Source organism: Mobula birostris, chromosome 8, assembly GCF_030028105.1.
Source record: "Mobula birostris isolate sMobBir1 chromosome 8, sMobBir1.hap1, whole genome shotgun sequence".
In the NCBI taxonomy this organism is placed as follows: domain Eukaryota; kingdom Metazoa; phylum Chordata; class Chondrichthyes; order Myliobatiformes; family Myliobatidae; genus Mobula; species Mobula birostris.
This window is the reverse complement of record NC_092377.1, coordinates 82,477,028-82,498,190: the sequence shown is the minus strand read 5'-3', so window position 1 is coordinate 82,498,190 and position 21,163 is coordinate 82,477,028. Positions and strand designations below refer to the sequence as shown.

At 37.9% G+C, this 21,163-nt stretch overlaps 1 protein-coding gene and 1 long non-coding RNA gene across 4 annotated transcripts in view; one reads left to right on the top strand and one right to left on the bottom strand.

Moving 5' to 3' along the window:
- The window catches only part of LOC140201437 (uncharacterized), a 31,267-nt gene extending 29,824 nt beyond the window's left edge, over window positions 1–1,443 (top strand). Inside the window, exon 3 of the long non-coding RNA XR_011886857.1 lies at window positions 570–1,443. This is a non-coding gene — a long non-coding RNA (uncharacterized lncRNA). The remainder of the gene's footprint in view (window positions 1–569) is intronic.
- Window positions 1–21,163, bottom strand: part of gpcpd1 (glycerophosphocholine phosphodiesterase 1) — a 72,789-nt gene that overhangs the window by 19,714 nt on the left and 31,912 nt on the right. For all 3 annotated transcript variants that reach the window (XM_072265544.1, XM_072265546.1, XM_072265545.1), the window contains 6 exons: window positions 18,360–18,483; window positions 9,916–10,153; window positions 6,416–6,572; window positions 5,940–6,069; window positions 4,494–4,548; window positions 548–640 (listed from right to left, as the gene is read on the bottom strand). In XM_072265544.1, the coding sequence (XP_072121645.1) occupies window positions 548–640; window positions 4,494–4,548; window positions 5,940–6,069; window positions 6,416–6,572; window positions 9,916–10,153; window positions 18,360–18,483 (797 nt within the window). The remainder of the gene's footprint in view (window positions 1–547; window positions 641–4,493; window positions 4,549–5,939; window positions 6,070–6,415; window positions 6,573–9,915; window positions 10,154–18,359; window positions 18,484–21,163) is intronic.

Below are 21,163 nucleotides of genomic sequence, written 5' to 3'. Positions count from 1 at the left end.
TTCACTTATTCAATTGGACAAAGCTGCAAAGAGAACTATGGAGAAAGTTACTGACAGTAAATTAAGGATTTTCCATGTGAACTGCAAACATGCTCAAATCCAAGTTACTAAATATTAATGGAGAAATGTGAGTAAATGTCACTCACCAGGCCTGCAGCACAAAATACAAAACTTTGATCTTCACACCAATGTATAAGAGCTGATTTCAACAACACTTGTAAAACACTAACATACCCATTTCCCCAAATCAGAAGTTACAACTTCTCATTAGCACTGAACCATGGACAACTTTACACTCTGGATAATATTATTGATATGATAAAATAATTCACTTTAATTTCTTTCAAAATCAAAAGCAAACCAAACTACAACTTCAAATTGCACTGGCAGATTACAAATGAAGTGGCCACTTTACAACCACATTTGATAGATGCCACAGAACTGATGCACATTAATCTTAATGGCTATTAACTACCTTAAATGTCTATTAATGTCTTTGCAATAGGTAAATTGTGTAAAATGGAAAAAGAGCAAGTAATTCACATACCTTTTTCATCGCTATACAACAGGTGAGATCGTGGTAAACAATGGGAATATGGTCCTTTGAAAGATGTACATCAAATTCTACAAAGGCAGCACCCTGAAAGAAATGAATCATTTCCTTATTGTCTGGGGATTGTACTGCAATAGTGAAGTAAACATCTCAATATAAACAAAAAGCCAATTTCATGCTTATTTTGTGTTTCAGTATTGCCTCTGCTTAAAGAGATTGCATTGCTCAAATGGATTTGTACTATGAAAGATGTATGGGTTTATGATAAGAAACATTTATATTTTAAAATATTTGTAACATTTATATTTTAAAATATTTGTAACATGTATTTTTTTCTTCCTGTACCTTGTTGCCTAATATTCCCTCCCATTACTGTAGATTCAGATTTTTGATTACCAACTATATTAATGACTCGATCAAAAAAAAAAATCACCCTGGAAGTGGGAGAAAGTGCCATGCAAGTGCAAACACCACAAGAATGTTTTAAAATTTTCAGTAAATTTCACATGAAATCATAGCTGCAGTTTGCAGACAATCATCTGTTAAAAATACACTGGCTAAATGTTAAGAAATGAAACTTAGACAGATAGTGCAATCTAATCAATGATGGTCTCTTTAACCATTAGGGTAAGCAATCAATTTAATAATTCAGTGGGACAACATCTTCAGCAATTCAGTACTCAACATGGAATATCCTTCTAGGTTTTGTGGCTCAAGTCCCAAAGAGGCCCAAAACCACAACCTTGAAGATTCCAGGCTTAACTCCAACCAGCTGAGGTTGAGAGATGACAGCAGTAGGTCCATAGGTACAAACCAATGACAATGTTGACACTTGATTGAAAATTTTATTCAAAGCAGAAAAATAAAGGACAAAAGCATATTATACCTCAGTAGTGCTCTTTCAGGTGATCACTATTAAGCAAGTTAACACATAACTAGCTCAATGGCATGACAACTATCTGCACTGAGGAACAGCTGTGATATGAGTAACCTAATCCAATTAAATGTTTCAAATAAAAAGTATCTTTCAATCAAAAAACATTAAATCAAGGGCCTGCTTATACACTTCTGGACATTAGAAAGCCCAACTACAATGCTTGAGAAAGTTCCGCACGCCAAGGACAAATAACATTTGGAGGGAAAAAAAACAGAATTATGGCAAAGTCACAAGGCATTGTCAAATACAAAGCAGTAAATGCTGAAGGAGCTCAGCATATCAAGCAGCTGAGCTCTGCCAGCATTGTTTTTTTACTTCAGATTATAGTACCTGCAGTTTCTTATGCTTCTAGATTCGCAAACTAACTGTCGTCTTTTTCTTATATTCTACTAGTTACCGATTCTCATATATACTTAATCATCAAGCACACTTTTGAAGTCTGTCAGAAGATGAAAGGTTATTAAAATCAGTATTTCAAAACATCAGCTGAACTTAGGTTAAAATTCAGTTATTTTGGGCCAAAATAGAAGCATTGCTTGAAGTCAAATAGAATTTTAGGTATGCAATTAGCATGGTTCTGCCAAGACAGTTGCAAAGAGATAGAATCAAATGATAAGCATACATACTTTGTAAAAACAGCCAAATCCAATTTACAATCTTCTTAAATGTTTAGATCTAAGTTACAAGTTTAACAAAAGTGCATGAACTTGCAGTTGACAGTAATGAAGAGATCTTGAAAGCAAGGTACAAAGTTGATTCTGGATGATGTTGGCAAGGCGACTTTTGCTTGTAGTAAAAGCAGGGGAGAAGTACGAGTCCTTGATGTTGGTTTTAAAATGGGAATGGGGAGCACTTGATTAGAACTGAGCTTCAGGCAATATCATAGATCAAGACAAGGAAGATGTTGGCAGAAAATCATGAAAGGCTACAGATGGAGAGCAAAAATATAAATTGCAAGTTATACAAGATCATTTACTAAGTTTCTTCACTGTGATGGAAAAAACTATAAATGATTAGGTACATATATAAGAGATGGGCACAAATCTAGGAACAAATGCACATTAAAGTTGAAGATGGAATGGTAATAACAAAAACAGATTTTGGATCTCCTTTTCCTCCCCACAAAGATGAAAAGGGGAAAGTGGCCAAGTGGAGGAAACTAAAAACTAAAGTAAAATGCAGCTCATACACACTTTTAGCCAGAAATCACTATTTATGCCATTCAGTCTGGCTTCAGCACTACCTTGTAATACATGTACTCCTCTTGCTCACACTGATCCGGTTTCCCAACTCAGGATATATATTTTTAACATCTTAATTAAGATGCTAGGCCCATTTCTCTCTCCTCCCTCCACTTCTGCAATATAGACTGCCTCTCATCTGATGTTCTTCCAGCAATTCTATTATCCCAAGCTGGAGAAAGAGGTGAACTAGATTGGAATGCAATCAAGAAAACAGAGGTTACGTTTCATAGCCAAGCTCAGGAATGATCCGAGGGTTAGTGGGAACAGAAGAGGTTTAGCATTACAGTGGATCTTCAAACATCCGAATTAATGGGTAGAGGGTAAAGCAGTAGAGCTGAACACACGGCTTCTAAAAAGGTGAAAAGAATTCAGTAAGTTTCTTGCCACTTCTCCTCGGGGTTGATGTTGAAGGGGAGCTGAGCGGAGGGTAGCAAAATGCATAATAAAATAATCTCAGGATACCTTTCTACAATAATCCTGGAATTGAATTCTATTTTGACAGAGAAGAACAAAAGTTATCGGGGCTTGATGTTACAAAACCCCAATCTCCATACACTTCTGTATCAACAAGGTTGCATCAAAATTCCAACATTTTCCCTATCTTCATCACCACTGTGCTGCACATCACCTCCAACAAGCATCCCACTGAAATGGAGCACGACACAAATCAAGAAACACTCACTTCCGCCATGGAACCTCAAAAGGTTTTGGCCATCTCAAAATCAGGTGGAAGTGAGACAGGCAGATGATGCTTGTATTAGCACACATTTGGAGATTGAGCTCCAAATCATTGTTGAGTTATTTCCTCAAATGTAATGTCTATTTTCTTGTACAGTTAAAATTCACAAAATGATAGGCTCTTCAAACTGACCCGATAGCACACCACACTCTCAACAATAAAGATCTATCACAAGAACATGGAAAATATGGATAATTTCCTACATCTTTGTTTCTACCTCCAAAAGCAAATTATATTCATTTTTAGTGGACCATCACAGCCTAACACTAAGTAACATCTCTCTGCACAAAATTCTTCCCATCTGACTGCATGCTTCTGAAACATTACTAACAAGAGAATTCCTTGTGAGATTTCTACAGAGTTCTTCAAATCCAAATGACAGCATGAGCAAACTAGCCTTCCAGGGCCACATAGCTAGCATCGAGGTCCTAATCAGTCAGTACAAAAGAGAAGGCCACATCCTTTATGTGTGTAACACCGGCATCCTGAAAATGACAATGGGTACAGTGACAACAGTACAAAGCACTGTGCAGTTTACCATGTTGTAGGTGGCGGTCGTCTTTCATTTGAAGACAGAACTACTGAAAGGCATTCTGAGATGCTCTTTACCGAGAAGCTAGACTATCTTGCATTTGCCCCTCAGCTTTGTGCCAACCCTAGCTGGTTAATCCAATGTGGACCCAAAGATACTAATAAATCTAAGTTTCTTATTTTTATTGTAATATACATGCTTCGAATTCTAATGTTTCCATATATTTTAAGTTTTTATTTTAAATGACGGACCATTAAATTGAAATGCGTTCTTTTTTCTTAATAATGAAAAAAAGTATTTTTTCCATAATGAAACAAAAATCTAAAAACAATACAGCAAATTATAGGCTGGCAATATTGGTTCTGCTCATATGAATCAATTTGTTCATTACATTAATACATTTAAACTCTTGGGATAAACTATGGCGTCATTGTAACCTTTTAAGGCAACATATACTTGGAAACATGCAGAGTTGTTTTATTACTTACGTGACTAGCGGCATTTTTAAAGGAAGCTATTGTGTTTTCTCTGACCTTTGCGAGGCTAAAACACAATTTTGTTTAAGAAAATCAGCTCTATGAAACCACAATATATGTTGTTTCAATATGTATAGCTCCTTACTGTTACAATAGTGGAATAACCAAATATTTAATTCCTAAAAATTTATGAGCCCAAACATTTGTAAACTACATTTTCTGTCATTTAAAAATATTTTTATTTATAACTTTATGGTTAGACAGAGTACAAAGAATATAGCATAGTAAATGCAAATAACATTTATAAATTTCTGTACAAGTGCTTTCGATTTCTTGAACAAGTGCAAGAAAAGTTGTCCAAGCTATTTATAGTGTATTTTTCAGATATCCCAAGGGAAAGAAAAAGAGCAAGCCAGTCTCCTCCCCATATACTGAACAAGCATAGCCTTTCAGGAAAGCAGGATTGCAAGATGGGGAAATGCTTGATAAAAGAGTGCCCTTATTAAAGTAATATCATTTTAATTATGGACATAATGGAAATAAAAATCTTTGCAAACATTACAATGTATACATACAAATAACTTCATTGTAGGATGAAAAGAGGCAGTATAGAAAATGGAAAAGTGATAATACAATGGACAAGGTAAAAAGGTGTACCATATTTATCAAGAATAAATTCACAAATGGAGAAAGGAATAGAGGGGCAAGTTAATGCAGGTTTGTTGAAGCAAGCTGGGAGTGGGGACAGTGAAGGTTCAGGAATATTTATAGGACACCTACATCAAGGCATCTGTGTTGGTGCTGTAAATACTATTACAATGATTTGCCACTGTGCAGCCATTTGGCACCAAATTGTATTTTGAAATTTTTAAAGAAGGGTAATTGACAACGTAAAATTCCAGCATACAAGTTTTAAAATTACGATAAAGGAAAATGTTCAAAAAATTGTAAATGTAGCCAGCATGTAATCAAACCACTATTAAAGCAAAACCATCTTAGATAGAAAAAGTTCTACGATAAATATGCCATGTGAATACAAAGAGAAAAACTGACTAAAGTACACATAGAAGTAACATTGCTAAAGACTATAAATCAACTATTATCCCACTACTGCACATACTATTTTAATAAAAGTAACTGGGAGTTTAAAAGTAGATCTAACCTTAATATACAGTATGCACTGAATGAGGCAAATGATAAATGCATAAACAAAATCTAGAAATTACAATTACATTAATATAATGAATATGCATGAGATCGAGATAAATAAGCTCTAAATGAATCAATATTTACTTACAAAATTAAAGACAGCAAAATCTAACAGGTGGTTTGCTGTTTTGATATTTGGTGCAAATTTACAGTCTGAGCACCTTAATGTTCTGCCATAACCCAGCAGATAGAAAAGACACCTTACTGCCTGGCAAAATAAATAAGAAAGACTTTCAATGTAGAACTTACGTTGCAGATGTTGAATTTCCAGCACCCCTGTGCCCAACATCTAAAGCCATTCTGGGTTTCCAGCACTTGGCCAATGAAGGAGACATGTCACAAACAAAGCCATCTAGAGGCTTAATAACGATGTAGTCAACTAAAGAGAGATAGAAATGATGATTGCATACATGCAAGCATTTTAAGTCTAATTCAGATTCAATATTTGTATGTAGGTAAAAGAAAGCATCACTCTCCCGAAATCATGTGGAAATACATTAAGGCTGTAGAATATCAATATAAATACAACTTTCACTTGAACTTGAATATTTAGGAGAGAAAAAAAGCCCTCATCTATTCTGTACAGGAGAATCCATTCATCATGCAGTACACCATTTCACCCCGAATTTCACAAGGAAGTCTTTGGTATAATGAGCCGATAACAATTTGCACACAAAAGGGGCAGTGATCAATACAATTTTAAAACTTATACATTTTGCTGGTACCTTTTACTTTTCCAATAGTTTGTCTTGAATTTCTGCTCATGATAGGAAGAGTGATAACTCCACTGGACTTGTCCACAATTGTTGAAGAGAGAAGACAGGCTGAGCCTACATGACCAGGAAGTGCATCACCTTGTACCACTGCTACTCCCAACTCTTCCTGTAAAAAGTAAATGGACCAGTGAATGAATTTAAACGATTGTTAAAAGCGCAAGCAGTCCAACTGGCTCAAGGGACAATAAAGTGCTTAGTTATCATTCACTATCTTTTTACAGCAGATCTTAAATAAGTCTTTGTTCTCATTATTTACCACCCAGTCTGTATCTACCTTTGCCAATGACGCAATGGCCAGCGGTGTCACTGTAGCTGCCTCAATGTCTCAGTGAGGGGTTCAATCCTGACCTTGAGTGGCTCATCTGTTTGCAGCTCAGAAGTGAAACAGGTCATTCTAATTTGAAGCCTAACCAAGACAACATTTTAGGTAGCAGAGAAATTTGACTCCTGTCAGCATTTTGGATAACTGGTCACTTGGTTGACTAATTTCACAAGCCCTAATCCTAGACTATTTGAGAACATTTCACTTGAGGTCCTATACCAGGAAAGAGGTTCTAGATTTTAATTTCAACTACACAGAAGTCATAAACAATGGAAAATAAGAGGGGCTTTTCATTCTTCATTATCATTCCTCATTAATTAACTGTCAGTATCTCTAGACTTATTTGAATCCCTGCCCAAAGGTTGCTCTAATTCACTGCATTAATCTCACTGTAATGATATCCAGATACTATAATACTAACTGTTTTGTGGGACACCTTTACCCCTGCTGTATCACTGCTTGACGTGGAAGTGAGCAGTCAAATGGCCTGTCTTCATGGTGTATGAATCCTTGTCGTATCAAAATAGCCTGCTTTATCTTGGGTTGCATGTCAGCAATAAACACACCCATCTTTTGATGGAGAGAAAATATTATTGGAGCAGCTGAAAGTGACCGTCAATATACTGGGAGTAAAATTAATCACAACCATCTTCTCTTACATAACTTAAACCATTCTCTAGCTTTCCCCAAGAGTCTTTAAAAAAAACAATTTAAATAGAGCTTTGATATTAAAAGCAGTTACTCCTACATTATCTTTAGAATCTAACACAGTGCATTGCTTTTAGCAACAAATTAAGTTCTAATTTAAAAAAGGCAGTATTAAGTATTTTTTCCTTCAGACTGAATTTTAATTGGATATTAAAAAATTGGCAGCAAACAAGAAAACTTCTCCAGGCATCGAAACAATAGAAATACTGTAACAAGCTGTATTAGATATAATGAACAAAAAAAATCAAACTGCAAAATAAATTCCAACATTCTTACATCAGAAAGAGATGAGGCTTAGCCCATTATTATGTGGGGCAGAAGCTGAAGAAACATTAGTCTGATAAGATGCTTGTACACTCAGACTCAGTCACCTCTCTGGGTTCAACCCCGGGTGTATTGACTTTTTAACAATTGTCTTTCACAATCTCAAGACACAGCTGGATATTAAAAACTTCAAGTACTGTTGATGGGGTAGACCTACAGAGGAGCTACAGAAAGGGTTTGGAATTGGTGCGCAAAGATGATATGCAATCTAATGTCAAGTGATCTTGTACATTTTACTTGTAATTTCAAAACCCTGTTGAACAGTGGTAATATAGAATACTGCAAGTCTCGTTCACTGGTGAGACCAAAGGCAGGTGAGCTGTGTGGCTCTGATTATAGCACAGACTAGCCTCATGCTGTGCAGAATCAATGCTGGGTTGGAAGCTGGTCCCTCCTATTGGTGCAGCCCTCCAATGTTCACTTGGTGGAAGACAAGCTGGAGATTGCAGATTGCTGTGGGCTTGTTCTTGCCAACAGCAGCCATGCACCATAACTCTGTAGGACATGACACTCAGGGACTTCGGTTATATTGTATTTTTTTTGTGTAACCATGTGTTTACTGCTATCTTATAGGTGTGATATGTGCCTTGTGCTGTATATGACTTGACACTGTGTTTTGCACCTTGATTCCAGAGGACTGATGTTTCATCTGGCTGTATTCATGCATGGTTGAAGAACAATTAAACTTGAACTTGATTAGTCAATTTCTATCCATTACTAGACAATGGGGTGACCCGTTGGGGCACCCTTTGAGAGAAGGGTAGTGAAGTCTGATGTGACCAGAATGAACATTAAATTTTCCTGAATGCTACTGGTATCGCTTTGCTTTGGGAACTGAAGTCGAAAACCTCTGTTTATTAAAGAAGAACGACGTGCAGCAAAGCAAATATAGCTGTTCCTCATTTAACGAAGGACACTTTTGATGGCATAATTTCTGGTTTATCTGCCACCCTTGTGCCTCTCACTGTCATTCTGGGGACGTGCAGTCCTTTCGTCCCCCGTCTCTTCATCTCTTCTGCTGTTTGTTCTTTGTCTCTGATCCTGGAGACGTGCATTTCTCAGCTCCTTTGTCTCTTCCTCTCTCCTCCTTCTGTGCCTGTTTTTGTCATTCTGGAGTCATGCAGCCCTTTCATCCCCCCTCTCTTCATCCCTTTTGCTGTTTGTTGTTTGTCTCTAATCCTGGAGACATGCATGCCTCTCCTCTGTCTCTTCTTCTCTCATCTTCTTTTGTCCTGACTCTTGGATCTTGGGAGTCATGTGGCCCTAGCCTCATCAGATTCTTGTTCTCTCCCTCTCCTTGCTGCTTTCAGACGACGTTTGGTGTCATCTCTTGACTATAATGTCCCCTTTTCCTTTCCACGCGGCATAATTAGGCTATTTTTTTTTTTACCCTAATGCTGGATAGAAGATACGAAGCACTAACATCAAAGGATGCTGATTATTCTTGATGATGTGGTTGGCGCTCTCCTAAATGAACATGATATAGTCACCACTGTCCTCTGACTGCAGCAAAGGGTTTTATGGGTGCCTCGAAGTATGTCATTACAGTAAGATTTAATTATCTCTTATTGATAGCTGGCAGTTAGATCTGTCCCAATCCTGCAGATGCTGATGGTGATTAGCAGAATGTGACCCCTTGAAATAGAGCAGCCCTGCCCTTTTGCTCCGGTAGGTGTCGCCGCTGAGGCTGGCCGTGTGCATGCGTCGGGCTGTTGCGTCCCAATTTCTATGATAGCCGATTGGCTCTCGGGTGAAAGTGAGCCTGTTGATTTTGGCGAATGAGCAATTTTATATGATTATATAACCCTGAACTTTGCCTGCATTCTGTAAGTTAGCGCATTTTATTTCGATTTAGCCAAAAAAAGTGCCGCTGTAATGCACCGTTTGCACTAATTGGAGGTCACAAACAGACAGAGCATGAGAGTTTTAGTAGAATATAGATACGGTTTCTAAAATGTCTTTCCACATAAAATAATATATTCCAAATTAGAGATGTTACAATGAAACCTTTGCTTCCACCCCAAGCACTACAAATCAAGCCAATAATCAGAAATTTAAAAAAATTATATTTAAAAAGGGAAAAAAAAAATCAAACCTCAAAGAAGTCAAAAATCAGCTCCAGGTTATCTGGCTCCATAGTTTGAATGCTATATTCAGTCCACTGGCCAGGTTCCAAAGCATATCCACATTCTGGCTGTGAGTGACGAGACTTGTATCCATTGTTACTGATTAAAGTAATTTCTAAAATAGGAGCAATTTTTTCAGCCAAGGGAGTCACCAGCTTGTCATCATCTTCATCCTCTTCTTCAAATCCCTCTAATGTCAACTTTACCCTTAGTACAAAATAGGCATTGTTAAAAAATGTCATGAGTCTTCAGTAAACAAACTTCATTTAGGAAACTCATCTTACATTTGATTTAAAGGATCCTTTAAAAAAGAAAAATTGACCTCCATATACCAGTATCCAATGTCAATAAATCAGGCAATTTAAGTAATCGGTTAGCATTTTAAAATTTCATAAATCATTACCTTTTCTACAGAAGGGAAAAGAGATTATGAGAGAAAACTGGCAGGGAACATAAAAACTGACTGTAAAAGCTTTTATAGATATGTGAAAAGAAAAAGATTGGTTAAGACAAATGTAGGTTCCTTACAGACAGAAACAGGTGAATTGATTATGGGGAACAAGGACATGGCAGACCAATTGAATAACTACTTTGGTTCTGTCTTCAATAAGGAGGACATAAATAATCTTCCGGAAATAGTAGGGTTCAGAGGGTCTAGTAAGATGGAGGAACTGAGGGAAATACATGTTAGTAGGGAAGTGGTGTTAGGTAAATTGATGGGATTAAAGGCAGATAAATCCCCAGGGCCAGATGGTCTGCATCCCAGAGTGCTTAAGGAAGTAGCTCAAGAAATAGTGGATGCATTAGTGATAATTTTTCAAAACTCTTTAGATTCTGGACTAGTTCCTGAGGATTGGAGGGTGGCTAATGCAACCCTACCTTTTTTAAAAAGGAGGGAGAGAGAAACCGGGGAATTATAGACCGATTAGCCTAACATCGGTGGTGGGGAAACTGCTAGAGTCAGTTATCAAGGATGTGATAACAGCACATTTGGAAAGCGGTGAAATCGGACAAAGTCAGCATGGATTTGTGAAAGGAAAATCATGTCTGACGAATCTCACAGAATTTTTTGAGGATGTAACTAGTGGAGTGGATAGGGGAGAACCAGTGGATGTGGTATATTTGGATTTCCAAAAGGCTTTTGACAAGGTCCCACACAGGAGATTAGTGTGCAAACTTAAAGCACACGGTATTGGGGGTAAGGTATTGATGTGGATAGAGAATTGGTCGGCAGACAGGAAGCAAAGAGTGGGAATAAACGGGACCTTTTCAGAATGGCAGGCAGTGACTAGTGGGGTACCGCAAGGCTCAATGCTGGGATCCCAGTTGTTTACAATATATATTGATGACTAAGACGAGGGAATTAAATGCAGCATCTCCAAGTTTGCAGATGACATGAAGCTGGGCGGCAGTGTTAGCTGTCAGGAGGATGCAGGGTGACTTGGATAGGTTAGGTAAGTAGGCAAATTCATGGCAGATGCAATTTAATGTGGATAAATGTGAGGTTATCCACTTTGGTGGCAAAAACAGGAAAACAGATTATTATCTGAATGGTGGCCGATTAGGAAAAGGGGAGGTGCAACGAGACCTGGGTGTCATTATACCCCAGTCATTGAAAGTGGGCATGCAGGTACAGCAGGCGGTAAAAAAGGCGAATGGTATGCTGGCATTCATAGCAAGAGGAATCGAGTACAGGAGCAGGGAAGTACTACTGCAGTTGTACAAGGCCTTGGTGAGACCACACCTGGAGTAGTGTGCGCAGTTCTGGTCCCCTAATCTGAGGAAAGACATCCTTGCCATAGAGGGAGTACAAAGAAGGTTCACCAGATTGATTCCTGGGATGGCAGGACTTTCATATGATGAAAGACTGGATCAACTAGGCTTATACTCATTGGAACTTAGAAGATTGAGGGGGGATCTTATTGAAACGTATAAAATCCTAAAGGGATTGGACAGGCTAGATGCAGGAAGATTGTTCCCGATGTTGGGGAAGTCCAGAACGAGGGATCACAGTTTGAGGATAAAGGGGAAGCCTTTTAGGACCGAGATTAGGAAAAACTTCTTCACACAGAGAGTGGTGAATCTGTGGAATTCTCTGCCACAGAAACAGTTGAGGCCAGTTCATTGGCTATATTAAAGAGGGGGTTAGATATGGCCCTTGTGGCTAAAGGGATCAGGGGGTATGGAGAAGGCAGGTACAGGGTTCTGAGTTGGATGATTAGCCATGATCATACTGAATGGCAGTGCAGGCTCGAAAGGCCGCATGGCCTACTCTTGCACCTATTTTCTATGTTTCTAACTTCCAACAGTGTCCTTATCAGCAGGTTGACTCAATTACATAAAATAATTGTTTGGGGAATAATAATGAAAAATGCTTCAGTAATAATTCAACTGCCTAATATTAACTCTTGTACAATGCTAGGCAACCACTGGGGAAAAAAAAGGAACCTGGTTTTGGAATACATCTCTGCTTGAAAATGGTTTTGGTAAATTAATACATTAGAATATAGAACAGTACAGGTTCTTCAGCCCATGTTAATATGCTGACCCTTTAATCTACTCCAGGATCAACCCAACTCTTCCTTCCCACGTAACCCTTCATTTTTATTTCATCCATCTGCTTAAGAGTCTCAAATGTCCCTAATCTGCCTCCACCAACATCCCTGGCAACATATTGTGCCCATCTATTAGTGCAAAAATCCTGGCTCTGCAATCCCCTTATTCTTTACTCCTAACAACTTAAAAAGTTATAACCCCTTGAATTGGCATTTCTGCCCTGGGGGAAAAGTTTCTGTCAACTCTATCTATGCCTTGAATTATCCTGTACACCCCTCATCATCCTCTTCTCCAAAGAGAAAAGCCCTAGCACACTGAACCTATCCTCATAAGACATGCTTTCTCATCCAGGCATCATCCCGGTAAACCTCCTCTGCACCCTCTCTAAAGCTTCCACTTGTTCCTTTAAGGAGGCGGCTAGAATTGAACACAATACTCCAAGTGTGGTCTAACTAGAATTTAAATATTTTGTACCAGGGAGGTACTAATCATTATTAGAGAAGTTGAAGTCATCCATGACTACAAACCTGTTATTTTTGGCCCTTTCCAAAATTTGCCTCCCAATCTGTTCCTCGGTGTCTGTTGCTATCGGAGGTTGGTGGGGGAGGGGGGTTAACAGAATAGCCCCAATAGAGTGAATGCTTCCTTCCTGTTTCTGACTTCCACCCACACAGTAAACAGTCCCTCTAAGATAACCCGCCCACCCCAATTTTTGAAGCTGGGATACTGAATCTGATTAGCAATGCCACTAACCCACCTCTTATCTTCCTCCATGTTCCTTTTGGAAAAATCTAAACCCTGAAATGGCCACAACGTCGTAATTCCATGCACTGACCCATCCATCCTGTTCCTGCTGACTGATACTTTACCCTATCACAGTCTCATTATAATCTGCACATACTTGCATAACAACTGCTCCACCCTTATCCCTATCATTAGTTTCCACCCTCCTGCCAACCCAATTTAAACCCTCCCCCACAACACCAGCAAACCAGCCTGCAAGGATATTGGTCCCCCTCAAGTTCAGGTGCAACCCACGCATTTTGTACAGGTCATACCTTCTGTACAAAAGATCTACAAATTGGAAACCAATTCTTCAGCCATACATTTATTTGCCCATCATTGCTTGAATCTGTTTAAAAATATTTAAATACTTTGTGGGTTAACTTGCACTATTTTTAGTTGAGTAATTGTTAATGAGTTTTTGAATGCCTGCCAAGCAATGAGAAATGTGCGTGTCATCTAGCTAAATTGACATTACCCAGTTTCTTAAGATAGCATTATTCCAGCAGTTCCGTGCGCGGGGGGGGGGGGCCTTCTTGCCCTTTGTCAACTCAACTCTCCTAACATCTATGCTCCAGTGCAGGATCTAGATATGGAGGTTAGACTGGCTTGGGATTGTAAGCTGATACACAACAATGGCAACACTTACAATATTGAACAGTGGAATACTGACTTTTTCCCTACATGTTCTAGCTCAAAACCTTTACGCTCATTTTTTTCCAGCAGATGATTAAGAGAATTTCAAATGGCCAGTCATTTTTCTTGAACTCCTTTATCAAACCATCAATTAATTCTGTTATCCTACAATTTGTTGTTCTCACTTAGGAAACTGTACCACACAAGTACAGTTGTCCCTCGGTATCCGTGGGGGATTGGTTCTAAGACCCCCCCCCCGCCCTCGAATACCAAAATCAGCGGATGCTTGCCCCTTACATAAAATGGAGTAGTATTTGCATATAACCTACGCAGATCCTCCCGTATACTTTAAATCATCTGTAGATTACTTATAATACCTAATACAATGTAAATGCTATGTAAATAGTTGTTATACTGTATTGTTTCGGGAATAATGACAAGAAAAAAAAGTTTGTACATGTTCAGTACAGATGCAACCACCGTAGCTCTTCTGGGAACGCTGATGCTGCCTCGGCATCAGCTGATGCTGATTCTCCCCTAATCTTTAAGTTCTGAGGCTGTAGCACCTTACATAGCTAGCCAGCCATCCCCTACTAGCCTTAAACTCCTTCCTCTCGCTCACAACACAAGTAGTGAACGAACGAGACGCGAGGCGAACAATGCTCAAACAACGATTGCTGGAGAGAGACTGAGGACCTGTCGGGAGGCTACAGCAGAGTATGCCTACACATCACTTCATTCGCGTGCATTTAGTGTAGTGCTCGGCATGCAGCAAATTCAAGTTTTGCTTTTTGGAACTTTCTGGAATCTTTTTTTTGAATACTTTCGACCTGCGGCTGGTTGAATCCACCGATGTGGAACACGCCAATACAGAGGGCCGACTGTACAGGAAAATTCCAATAATCCACTACCTGACTAGATGGAAACCTCACAAGTACAACTGGCTCACCAGGTGATGATCACTGAGCACTTTAAACTCACTCGAACTCCCATGTTATCTTTATACTGACTGACCCTGTTTACCAAGCACTCTTTATCAGATTAGGAAGTTTACAACACTGAAAGATCCAAAAAACAATTGTAATTGTGTTGATGTATTAATAGGAATAACTTGCAATAGTCTAGAAAGTCCACCAGTTCAACAAAGTCAAAAATGTGCTGGATATTGGAGTATAACAGTACTCATCTTCATGCTATTTCTATTCTGAAAACTTGTTAACATGAACAACCAAGTACAAAGATATTCTTTTGAAACAAACTCACATGCTCGAATTATACACAAATTATCTATGCAGCATTTTGTAATTTAACCTTCCATTTCTATTTGATGTGCATTAGAAAATTTGAAGAAGCAGGACCATTTCCTTATAAAATCCACTTCTCTTCATGAAGAAAGCTCATCCAAAATTATCCAGTCAGTGACATTTCACCAAACCCACCCAAATACATTGTGCAAACCACTTGCTACAAAGTACGCCGAGGGGGACTTCCAGTCCTAAAAATTGGCATAGTAGAAAGCAATGTTTAAAAAATTATTTCAAATAGTGTTTTACCCTTTAAATAACAAATGTGTTTTATGTTCAACAAATTCATTAACAGGAACATAAAAGTTGAAATGCACTCAGGCAATTAATTGTGCTAGCTTGATAGTCACAGCTTAATATTTTCACTGATTATAAAAAAATAAACTTCATAAATTAAATATTAATGCTACAGAAGGTCAATAAGCGAAAGCTTTAGAGATCAAAGCCCAGTCACCAACTTAATCCAAGTATGCTACATGTATCTTCCGTCAAGTGACAAATTACACAAAGATGTTTTCATAACATTTTTTGTTCACAAATTCGAATGAAAAGTTTTCTATCACCTTCTGGTACCATGCTTGGAAGAGTTAAATCAGATAGACTTAAATCACCCCATCATTCAAACCTGCTCCATAAATCAAGACAGATGATTCGTACTATCATTCTTGTTAGTCCCATAATCTTCAACAGGTTGACACCTATACCTCTATTCCCCTAAAAAAAATAAGCTGAAAATTTGGAAATCCAATTCAGTCTGGTCTAAAAGTGTTGAAGTCTCATCAGAATTTCATTCAATTTAGTTGACACTACCCATTTTCCAATAATCACAGGCAAACAACATAATTTTACCTTAATCAGGTATGTCAAACTGAATGGTACTCCAATTTTCATCTGTTAAAACGTTTCTTATGTTGACACTTCAATGAGTTTTATTTATGGTTGAGCAGGCAAACTATATTGTGATTTGTTTGTTCTGCCATTATCCAAGTGTTGTTGATTCAAGATGAAAATGCATTTAATGCATTTCACGTCAACCAATGAAAACTCCTAAAGTATAAACATTCACTTTCATATGACAACTTGCACTTATGTTGCTTCCGATACATCCTATTATAGGATTGTCACAAATTGTAGAAAAGCAAATATAGCTTCCATGATCAAAAAAACTGTAACAAGGAGGCCAGTCAGTTAAATCTCAAACAAGCTTTAAAACATTCAGATATGACAGGATTAATAGGTACCTGGACGGAAATAAGGAACTGAGGAAATCCACAACAGATTTGATAAGGGTGAATGATGTTCAATTCTATAGATTTTATTTAAAAAGATGAGGAACTGGATATAGTCAATGAGGGTAATACCAGTCTAGACAAAATAGATAGCAGCAGGCTGTCCTCATTGATGGAAAGTGTAATATAAAAAGTACATTAAGAGTAACACAAGATCTGATCTTGGTAGGCGTCAATGAAATCTGAAGGAATGTGCCGGTTAGAAGTTAGTTAATAATAAACTGTCTTATGGAAGTAGATCTGTCTTATGGAGTAGATACTACCATCTCCATAGAACTAGACCAACAACCCTCCTTCAGACAATGCCATACAAATCAACACACCATTTTATTGGATTGAGATCAAACACGGAGTGGGCCCTTCAAGCCGTACTGCCCAGTAACCCCCGATTTAATCCGAGCCTAATCATGGGACAATTCACAAAGAACAATTAACCTACCAGCATGTTTCTGGACTGTGGGAGGACATCCACATAGTCACTGAGAGAATGAATAAGCAATGGTGGGAACTGAACCTGGATTGTTTGTATTGTAAGGGACTACGCTATCACGCCACCCCAGAATAGCGGTCTTTCAAATAGTACTGACATCAACTTTGAAATAGCTCATTGGATAAAACCACAAGACACAGGAGCAGAATTAGGCCATTTGGCCCATCAAGTCTACTTTGCCATTCAATCATGGCTGATTTATTATCCCTCTCCATTCCATTCTCCTGCCTTCTCCCTGTAACCTTTGAATCCTTTAGTAATCAAGAACCTTCAATTTCCACTTTAAATACACCCAATGTCTTGGCTTCCACAACATAAATTCCACAAATTCACCATGCTCTGGCTAAAGAAATTTCACCTCAGCTCTGTTCTAAAAAGGATACTCTTTTATTCTTGGGCTGTGCCAGCTGGTCCTAGACTCCCTCACTATAGAAAACATCCTCTCCATGTCTGCCCTACCTTGGTCTTTCAATATTCATTACATTTTAATTAGATCTCCCCCCACCCCCATTCTGAGTACAGGCCAGAACCATCAAATGCACCTCATACACCAACTGTTTCATTCCCAGGATCATTCTCAAGAACTTCTATTGGACTCTCTCCAACGACAGCACATCCTTTCTTAGAACAAGGACCCAATACTCCAAGTGTGGTATGATTAATGCCTTATAAAGCCTCAACATTACATCTTTGTTTTTATATTCTAATCCTCTCAAAATGAATGCTAACATTGCATTTACCTTACTACCGAATCAACCTGCAAGTCAACTTTTAGGGAATCCTGCACGAGGACTCTGAAGCTCCTTTGCACCACTGATTTCTGAATTTGCTCCCCATTTAGAAAATAGTCTAGCACTTTTATTCCTTCTTCCAAAGTGCATAACCACAAATACAGAAGTGACTTGTCTGCAATAATAACAGGCACAGGGAAGTAACCATCAGTGGCAAGAATCTCCCTGAAAATGAAGGTGGTTTAATCCAACACTCAATCCTGACATTACATCTTTGCTGCTCTCCATGTGGTCAAAAGAAGGTTAGAAAAGCAAAGACATTAGGGGAAGTGCTTTCTTTTATAAAATATTTTTATCTTGTGAACCATTTTTAGATGATGTTACACAGTGACACAGAATCCACCAATTTCCATAAAGGGATATGAATTTATCCAATTGCGATGTGAAGGCAGGAACATTAACTATTTTTTTCCACTCTGGGCTCAACCAGTGGAACATTAATTTCATTGAGTACAGTAAAATTGGCTGCATAACATACAAGCTGTTAACAACTGTTTTCAGAAACAATCAAGTGCAGATTTAACAGTCTCATTTAAAAACATCAGTTAAATAGAAATGGTTTACCTAAACCTTGATTTTTTGAACTTCTTCTTGGATATAGAAACTGGAGGTTTTTCAGAATAGTGCAACCTCAAGCGAATTTCACTTTGACATGTCAGCCACCCAGATTCCAATTTTTCAATGCCACCTGAAATAAATCAAGTCACCATGTGTTTCTTTAAATAAAATTCTCAAACATTAAAAAATACTAACACTGCAAAATAAGCCACAACTGAGACTATCCATGCTTGTGGAATTTTAGTTAACATTTTGGTTGAGGCACGTAGTTAATAAGGCATGCGTCACCAGTGTGATTATTGAACAAATACTGTATGGGTAATTGTGCACTTCTGCATTCGAAATGCAGAATGGATTCAAGATAGATTGTGCATTCAAGATGGGACTAGTGAAATGGGAAGACAAAGGAATCAAACAAAATACACTTCCATTTCAAAGGGGTTTGTGTTCAGTCCAAAGTGGATGATTATATTTATGACCAAAATAACAATTGAAATTACCCATACTAGCTTAGGACAGTGAGGAAACTATTACACGGACATTATGCATTCGAACTTGTTAGGGAGAACATGAAATACATGAATCAATGTGGCCTATAATAGAAAGCAACATTTAACTCTCAGAAAGTGAGAGAAGGTAGTGGAGGGAAATGGGGGAGTTGGTGTCAAAAAATAAGTTCCTAATACCAATGGGGTCAGGGGACCATGAAACACATTTAGAATGTGCTTCAAAGGCTGTTAAGCAAGCTAAGTGCTTTTAGTAAAAAGAATCAAGATAATTTATTATATGTCAGAGGAAACTATCAAAAAGATCAATGTCATAAATTTCTCACATTTCTGCCTGAACATTTAAAATTAAATTTGAACTTTCGATTTATACTGTACATTTACAAAGTAAAAATGCAGCTTAACATTCTTCTAATGTTTTACTAGTGTTATCTGTCAGTGAGGAAAATGTTTGGACCAAAATATCATTCTCTGTAGAAGACAAGGACTTCATCCTGTCTGTGTCATGAACAGCTGAGGGCACTGAAGGCAAATTCCACAATACAAGATATAAAAATACACTGAATGACATGTGAAAATACCCCCACAGATCAGTAAGTTGTAAGCATACAGATATTCTGTAATCTAGTTTCAAAGTTATTAACTATTCTGTCAGTGACTGTACACAGCATTATACAAGATTCCAGCTTTAAAGCAAATTCCTCTATGCTATTACTTCTGGAGGCCCTGTCCTGGGCCTAGCACATGTACAATTAGGAAGAAAGCACAGAACTGCCTCTACTTCCTTAGGAATTTGTGAAGATTTGGCATGATATCTCAAACTTTAACAAACTTCAAAAGATGTGTAGTGGAGAGTATATTGACTGGCCTGGAATGGAAACACCAATGCCCTTGAACAGAATGTCCTACAAAAAGTAGTGGATATGTCCCAATCCGTCACAGGCAAAGCCCTCCCCTCCATTAAGCACATCTACACGAAGCACTTTTTCAGGAATGCAGCATCCATCACCAGACAGCTCCACCACCCAGGTCATACTCTCTTTTTGCTGCTGCCATCAGGAAGAAGGTACAAGAGGCTCAAGATTTACACCAGCAGCCTCAGTAATAGTTAATACCCCTCAATCATCATGCTCTTGAACTGAAGGGGCTAACTTCACATGCCCCATCTTTGAAGTGTTCCCACAACCTATGCACCAACTTTCACAAGGACTCTTCATCTCACATTCTCAGTATTTTCTTTTCTCTCTTTTTGCATTTGCACAATTTGTCGTCTTTTGCACAGTGGTTGAACACCCAAATTGGTGTGGTCTTTCATTGATTCTGTTACTGCTATTATACTATTTTGGACTTATTGAGTATGCCCACTTTATATGGTGACAGATATATACTTTGATACTAAATTTACTTTGAACTTGGCCAGAATCAGTGAAGATGACACCAGAAATGTAGAAGTTACTCAAACATAGCTAAGACAAATAGATGAGGAGAAATAAAAACTCCAACTTTAAAGACTCCATGAGGGCTGTTATTAACATGTGCACCCAGGCTTGCTTTATTGCTTCCAAGCCTTATACACACATTCAGAAACAAGAATAGCGCAACGGCAATTCTTTTTTGAAGAAATGATTCAGGAAACATTGGAAATATTATACGTTACAGAAATTACATCCAGTATATATATTAAACAGTTTAAATAATAGAAAAATACAGTCAGTAACCACTGGATGCTTATGATCCTAATCTGAGATTTGAAGATTTGTTAGTTACATTTCCAGTTTGTATATTATGCTAAAAAAAATAATCTGTCAGTAGTTTCTGGTGCCTTGATATACACAGTTATATGTGGAAAATTCAGTAACAAAAAATAGCTGGAAAGCAACAAATAAAGAGTAAATGAAGTTTTGAAAACTGGGATATTAATCTGAACATTCTAATCGGACAAAAACCTCAAGACTTAAAAATCCTCAATGTTTAAAGTAATTTATCAACACTTCATCCCTCCCTCCTTAATTTTCGATAGTTCTGAAGTCTCTAATAAGATACAATTCAAATATTACATGTAATATTAGATTTCTTGCTTTCAGGTTTCTTGATTTCTCCAATATGTCTGAGGATTTTTTTTGAAACTGACTCCATGAAGCTTCTCACTACCTGTTACCCTGATTATAATGACTGCATGTCATTATGTTAGCAGACGGTAGAATTAAAAGCATAAAAGCTCATTCTGCTCAATGAAGAGCAACAGCATTACATATTAAAATCATTCAATCAATGTGCAGTGCCTATAAAAGGTATTCACCCCCC